Raw genomic sequence first — 7,355 nt, 5'->3', positions numbered from 1 at the left:
AGAACACTCTGAGAATGCGAGTGGATCATTTGGAAAGAGCTCTTCACACAGAAAGCAATGAATCTTTGGAATTCATCTTCATGGATAACTTTGTCTTGAATGACTGTGGAAGCTTAGAACATCAGATCACCAGATTTCTAGATGCTAAAGGAATGGTGAGATATATAGAGAGAGAGATATATAGAGATGATGTATTCCCCTGCAAGTCTCCTCCAATCTGCACACAATGCTGATTTGAAGCACTTTTGCTGGTCTTTCATCACCGCTGAATCTAAATCACGGAACTCACTACCCAAGAAAACTAAGGAAGTGCATTCACCAGAAGATAAGAAGCACTTCAAGTTGGTGGCTCATCACAACCTTCTCAGGGGTACTGGGGGATGGCTAATAAATGCTGACCTTGCCAGCAAAAAATAAATACTTTTTGAGAAACATGATCTTTGGTGATTTGGTATATTATGTTTAAATCTGTCTTGGCTGTAGAAGACAGGTGGTGTTTTTTTTCTGATTGGAGTTCTGTGACCAGTGGTGTTCCACATCGATCAATGCTGAGACAAAATATTGTTGATGATATCTGTAAATGATTTGGATAAAAATTGTACCTAAACTGAACAGCAAGTTTGCAGGTAACACAAATATTGGCAGAATTGTGGACAGTGAGGAAAGTTGTCAAAGGATATACCACAGCTGGAAATATTGGTGGAGAAATGGCAGATGAAGTTTGATCTGGACAAGTGTGAGTATTGCACTTTGTGAGGTCAAATGTAAGAGGAAAGTATACAGAAAATGGAGGACCCATGGGAGTTTTGAAATGCAAAGACATCTTGGAGTATAAGTCATAGCTCCCTGAAAGAGGCAACATTTGAACATGTTGGTAAAGAAGACATGCAGCATATTGACCTGCTATTAATTCAAAGTTCAAAGTAAATTTTACTATCAAAGTACATACATATGTCAACATATACAACACTCAGATTTATTTTCTGGTGGGCACACTCAGCAAATCTATAGAACAGTATCCATAACATGATTGACGAAAGATCCAAGTGCAGAAGACAACAAATTGTTCAAATGCAAATATAAATAAAGAACAACAAATAATAAAATAAAGAGCCCTTAGAACTGGGATCATTGGTTGTGGGAACATTTCAATGATGGGGCAAGTGAGTGCAGATATCCCCTTTTATTCAAGAGCCTAATGGTTGAGGGGTAGTAACCGTTCTTGAACCTGGTGGTGCGAGTCCTGAGGCATTGGTACCTCAGCAAAAAGAGAGCATGACCTGGGTGATGGAGATGTCCCTGATGATTGATGCTGCTTTTCTACGACAGTGTTTTATGTAGATGTGCCTGATGGTCAGGAGGGCTTTACCCGTGATGGACTGGGCTGATTTCACTACCTTTTGTAGGATTTTACATTCAAGGGCAGTGGTGTTTTCCTGCCAGGCCATGATGCAGCTAATCTATATACTCTCCACTACACATCTTATGTTCTTGTGTATTTGCTGGGGTAGATATACATTGATGTCAATTGCTGCTGAATATATTTATAAGGCGCTGGCCCAATGGGACTAGATGTATTGATTAATTTGTATTGAATATGCAGCTATTGTACTAATCTGCTGGGTACAAACATTCGGGACGCCTGCAATATATTCAGAAAGTGACTAGATGGCGCAGGACACGTTAGCTGCAATGTATAGTGGGTGTGTGGGAACAGTGTAGGTTGAATCTATTGGTTGCAATGTATACTCAGAGGGTGTAGATGGCGTAGGGCTGTGTGAGGAAGGTTTGAGTCGGGATATCAGGCATTCCCGATTGAGTTCAGTGGAAGATGGCGGCGGAGGATCGGGAACGGGATCAGGCCCGCAGTGATAGCGCGAAACAGAAGCGAAAAGAGCAGCTGAAGCGCTGGCTGGGCTCGGAGACCGAGCGGGAGCCCGAGCGGCCCCGCACCAAGTACATCCGAGTCAAGTTCGATGAGGGAGCCGTGTTCCTGGCAGCCTGTTCGAGCGGGGACCAAGACGAGGTGGAGAAGCTGCTGCAGAGGGGAGCTGACATCAATTACACTAACGTGGACGGTCTGACCGCCCTTCACCAGGTAGGCGGCGGCCGGGAATCGCCCACTAGCACCCGCGGGCCGGCGAGGCTGAGTCCGCGGAGCCGGGGCAGCGGAGGGAGAGCCGCCACCCAGCCCTTCCTCCCCACTTGCAAACCAATGGGATAAATAAATGTCTGCAGGGTTGACACCGGGAGGCGAGGCGGCAACTCTCTGCAGTGACCGGGACCGGGGGAGGTGGGGGATGTCAGCGTCCTGTCTCCCCTCTCTACCTACGGCAGAGATGTGGATCCAGGCTCCCTGTGTCCCGGGGCTGGAGGAATCTTGAGCAGTGACCTGGGTCCCGGTCCCGGTCCCGGTCCCGGTCTGGGTCCGGGGATGGACTGTCCGGGGCAGGGCTTCGGATGCCAGCCACAGCCCAGGGTCTGCTGATGGTGGCAGTGGGAAGGTCCGCTTGACCCTCCCTCCTCGGCGCAGGGATGGGACGCAGGCCGCGCCGGGATTGCCACCGTCTAAAAGGGCAACACCTTTGAAACTGGGGTCAGGGCCTTTCTAAGGTAGCGGTGCCAGCAGTTCATGAACTACAAGGAGAGGTTACTGTAACGTTGTTTCTGGGTGTCCCCTGGGCCCCCAGAGTCGGGCGACATCTGTAAGTCAAGCTGACTAGTCGGTTAGCAGGTGATCAGGAATGTGTGACCCTTGGACTGATTCCTGCTGTTCAAAGCACGGAATCCTTCGGATTTATTGATAATAAGTTTTGACGGTAGTCTGTCATTCTGCCATCATTAAAAGACGGTGACTTCCATGACCTCGGGCTTTGCACCGGTGAAGTCTATTCATCTTTTTGGTGTAAGAATACATTTGTCAGAGTGGGCTCTTTGGGTCCAGCTCCAGTTCGTAGTTCAAAAATTGACGACAGAAGTACGTTATTTTTATATTCATAAGTGTGCAGGTTAACATTATTTACAGTTTTTTTACATTGATAATTTTTAAAGTAAGGGAGGATGGTGATGAATATGAGGCTGTAGGCTGGTCAATTGGACAATTGTAGAAAAAGTGATCTATTGCATTTGGCCTGTTGGAGTGACAATGTGAATTAACTATAATTTTAGAGCAGAAATAAAGGAATTGACCCATAAATGCACATTGATCTTTGAAGATAGTAGATGTTTAGATTGTGATTGGTAAAAGGTATGAGATACCTGGCTTCATAAGGGTAATGAAGATGAGGCAGGAGATGGAGCTGTGGCAGGTTGTCAGATCAGCAGTGATCTTTGTGAATGGTAGGGGTAGCTTAAGAGGTGCAGTACCCTGCTTCTCTGATTTTTTTTCTTATGTTATAGACAGAGACAAATCTTGGTGGATGGGCAGGGGTAAATGTTGTCTTGAATTTTAAAGACTGGTTTTGCTGTGATATATTACTTCCAATTCTGCAGCTTCTTAGAAAGGATATGGAAGTTTTGTGAGTTGGCAGAAGATATTTCCTGCATTTGTTCAGGGATGGAGGATTTCACCTACAAGGCTAGACTGGATATTTGATAGTTCAGAGGAAAGAACATCAAGTAGAGATTTGATTAGTTTATATTTCATTGGAGTTTCTGTAAGCAGGGAGAAACTATTCCTTGCAGAGCTTTTAGGGGCCTGCTTTAAAGTAATGTTTAAAAAGTTTTTTCACACATTGTTAATGTTTGTAAGGGTGTAAATGTAGTCAATCCGACCTTTTAAGGTTACTGTCTTTAATTTTTAACTTTTTTCTTTACCCCCGCTTTCATATTTTTCTACCAGTAGAAATCATCTCTATTTCCACAATCAAAACCATTCATTATGGTTGGTAAGTTGATGGAGAAGATCCTGAGAGGCAGGATTTATGAACATTTGGAGAGGCATAATATGATTAGGAATAGTCAGCATGGCTTTGTCAAAGGCAGATTGTGCCTTATGAGCCTGATTGAATTTTTTGAGGATGTGACTAAACACATTGATGAAGGTAGAGCAGTGGATGCAGTATATATAGATTTCAGCAAGGCATTTGACAAGGTAACCCATGCAAGGCTTATTGAAAAAATAAGGAGGCATGGGATCCAAGAGGACATTGCTTTGAGGATCCAGAACTGGCTTGCCCAAAGAGTGGTTGTAGACTGGTCATATTCTGCATGGAGGTCAGTCACCAATGGTATGCCTCAAGGATTTGTTTTGGGACCCCTACTCCTTGTGATTTTTATAAATGACCTGGATGAAGAAGTGGAGTAAATTTGGTGATGATACAAAGGTTGGTGGTGTTGTGTATAGTGTGGAGGGCTGTCAGAAGTTACGGAGGGACATTGATAGGATGCAAAACTGGGCTGAGAAGTGGCAGATGGAATTCAACCGAGATAAGTGTGAGGTAGATCATTTTGGTAGGTCAAATATGATGACAGAATGTAGTATTAATGGTAAGACTTTTGCAGTGTGGAGGATCAGAGGGATTTTGGGCTCCATCAGACACTCAAAGCTGCTGCGCAGGTTGACTCTGGTTAAGAAAGCATATGGTGCATTAGCCTTCATCAATTGTGGGAGTGAGTTTAGGAGCCCAGAGGTAATGTTGCAGCTATATAGGACCCTGGTCAGACCCCACATGGAATACTGTGCTCAGTTCTGGTCGCCTCACGATAGGAAGGATGTGGACACTATACAAAGGGTACAGAGTAGATTTACAAGGATGTTGCCTGGATTGGGGAGCGTGCCTTATGGGAATAGGTTGAGTGAACTTGGCCTTTTTTCCTTGAAACGACGGAGGCTGAGAGGTGACCTGATTGAAGTACATACGATGATGAGAGGCATTGATTGTGTGGATAGTCAGAGGCTTTTTTCCCAGGGCTGAAATGGCGAGCACAAGACAATTTTAAGGTGTTTGGAAGTAGGTACAGAGGAGATGTCAGGGGTAAGTTTTTGGCGACAGTGGGGGAGGCGGATACGATAGGGTCTTTTAAGAATCTCCTGGACAGGTACATGGAGCTCAGAAAAATAGAGGGCTATGGTAATTTCTCAGGTAAGGACATGTTCGGCACTGCTTTGTGGGCCAAAGGGCCCGTATTGGTCTGTAGGTTTTCTATGTTTCTATTACTCAGAACTCCTATGAAACGTTCTAGCCTTCTTTAAAGTTAACAATCCTAGTTTCCTTAATTTTTTTACATAATTGAAGTATGCCTTCAGTTGGTACCGTCTTTCTAATTGTGTGCACTCTAAGACCTTGTCAACCTTCCAAAGCTCTGATCCCCAACACAGGCTCCCACCAAACAATAGCTTTTGTAACAGTAGCATAACTTTCTTATATTTTGTATAGCTCAGCCAGTGATTTTTCACTTTTTGACAATCTTTCAGCTGGTTCAGTTACTGTCAAATATTTTTATATCCAACCTCAATCATGTGGCAGCAACTCGGTGCATAAAAGCATGCAGATATGGTCGCAGCTCAGCTGTCGTTCAGAACGGGGAATAAATGTGCTCCCTGCCTCAGCATCTTTTGTGTTGAGGCGAGAGGGAGCACTGTCTTTAAATTATTTAGTAGAGGTTCAAGTAGTGTTTAATATTATAAACTCAGCATGAAATTGGCAAACTCTGAAAGGCTGGCCTGTGACATGGAAGCTGAGCTGGAAGTTGTTGAGGTTTTTTTTTTTCTTGAAATATAAAAATGAATATCAGTTTTAGGTATTATAACCCCAGGAGGATAGGCAGGATACTCTGCGAGATATTTGACCAACCTCCATGTTCCACATAATTATGCTTCACTGAGTAGCTCCTATATCTTATGATCACTGATGTTTATCATCCAAATTTCATGACATATAACAGTGATGTTAAACCTGATTCTAATTCTGTATTACCTGAGGTTTGACAGTGGTTCATAGCTTTCTCTACTTTGGTTACTCTGGCAAGTCATGTCCTGAATGTGTGGATTCATGGGAGCTGCTCTTAGTGAAGTTGTGATGAACTTGTGTTTTTTGTTCCCTAATTATTATAGCCGTAGGGACTTGGGTGCTGGACTTTAGAAACATTTTTTCTGGGTGCCTTCTTACTCTTGGCCATGGTGATTAAGTTGTGGAGCAATAATGGGAATTACTATGTTCTTGTCAGTAGCTGGAGAAAATGTTTATAATGAAGCTCAAGATTTATGTCTCTTTGAAAAGAAATTTGTGTCATCTGGAACTCTCTCTTCCTCATTTGTTGCTTTAATTCTGAATCAAACTTGTAATGTTTCTGTGAAACACGCAAAATGCTGGAGGAACTCAGCATGCCAGGCAGCATCGGTGCAAAAGAGTACAGTCGACATTTTGGGCTGCGATCCTTCAGCAAGACTGGATTTAAAAAAAGATAGGAAATGGAGTTAAAAGCTGGGGGGGGGGGGGGGGGGAGGGAGAAATACAAGGTGATAGGTGAAACTGGGAGGGGGAGGGGTGAAGGAAAGAGCCGGGAAGTTGATTGTTGAAAGAGATACAGGGCTGGAGAAGGGGGAACCTAAAGGAGACGGAAGGCCATGGAAGGAAGAAAAGGGTGAGGAGCACCAGAGGGAGGTGATGGGGTAGGCAAGGAAATAAGGTGAGAGAGGGAAAGGGGATGGAGAATGGTGGAAGAGAGGGGGGACATTACCAGAAGTTCTATGAAGTTGGAGTCAGTGGTTACTAGTTTTTTTTCTGTCTTTCACTTTCTGTCACCTGGGTCCCCTCTGTGTGTCACTCACTCACTAAGTTCCTTGCTGTATACCACACTCCCTCCTTCTGTTTGCTCTTACTTGCTTCCCTTTCCTACCTTTACATCCCCTTCTTCTGGCCATCTATACTCTTCATCTACTTTAGAACATAGAACACGACAGCACAGTACAGGCCCTTCTTAAAATCTTTTAACCAACTAAGATCAGTCTACTCCTTCCCTCCTACATAGCCCTCCATTTTTCTATTATCCATGTGCCTATGTAAGAGTTTCTTAAAGGGCCCTAATGTATTTGCCTCTATCACCACCTTGGATCCCAGGACGACATTGTCTGTAAAAATGTACATCTGACATCCCACTGTCCCATACTTCCCCCAATCACCTTAAAATTATGCCCCCGGTATTATCCATTTCCGCTCTAGGAACTTTTTTTTGTTATCCACTCTATCTATGCCTCTTTTCCTCTTGTACACCTCTATCATCTTATCCTCCGTCGCTCCAAAGAGAAAAGCCCTAGCTCGCTCAACCTACCCTAAGACATTCTCTCTAATCCAGTCAGCATCATAGTAAATATCCTCTACTCCCTCTCTAAAGCTTCTACATCATTCCTATAA

At 43.9% G+C, this 7,355-nt stretch overlaps 1 protein-coding gene across 6 annotated transcripts in view; it reads left to right on the top strand.

Annotated features, from left to right (window-relative positions):
• The first annotated feature begins 1,712 nt into the window (after positions 1-1,712).
• The window catches only part of LOC140729474 (protein phosphatase 1 regulatory subunit 12A-like), a 183,198-nt gene continuing 177,555 nt past the window's right edge, over positions 1,713-7,355 (top strand). For 3 of the 6 annotated variants that reach the window (XR_012099334.1, XM_073049250.1, XM_073049249.1), the window contains exon 1: positions 1,713-2,098. Coding sequence is in view for 5 of the 6 variants with exons in the window: in XM_073049250.1 (XP_072905351.1) it covers positions 1,832-2,098 (267 nt within the window). In the remaining variant the exon portion in view is untranslated. The remainder of the gene's footprint in view (positions 2,099-7,355) is intronic. The other 3 variants (XM_073049253.1, XM_073049252.1, XM_073049251.1) reach the window with 1 other exon arrangement.

This window comes from Hemitrygon akajei, chromosome 6 (genome assembly GCF_048418815.1).
Source record: "Hemitrygon akajei chromosome 6, sHemAka1.3, whole genome shotgun sequence".
NCBI classification, from domain to species: domain Eukaryota; kingdom Metazoa; phylum Chordata; class Chondrichthyes; order Myliobatiformes; family Dasyatidae; genus Hemitrygon; species Hemitrygon akajei.
The sequence above is the reverse complement of the archived record's forward strand: the minus strand, read 5'-3'. Positions and strand labels throughout refer to the sequence as shown.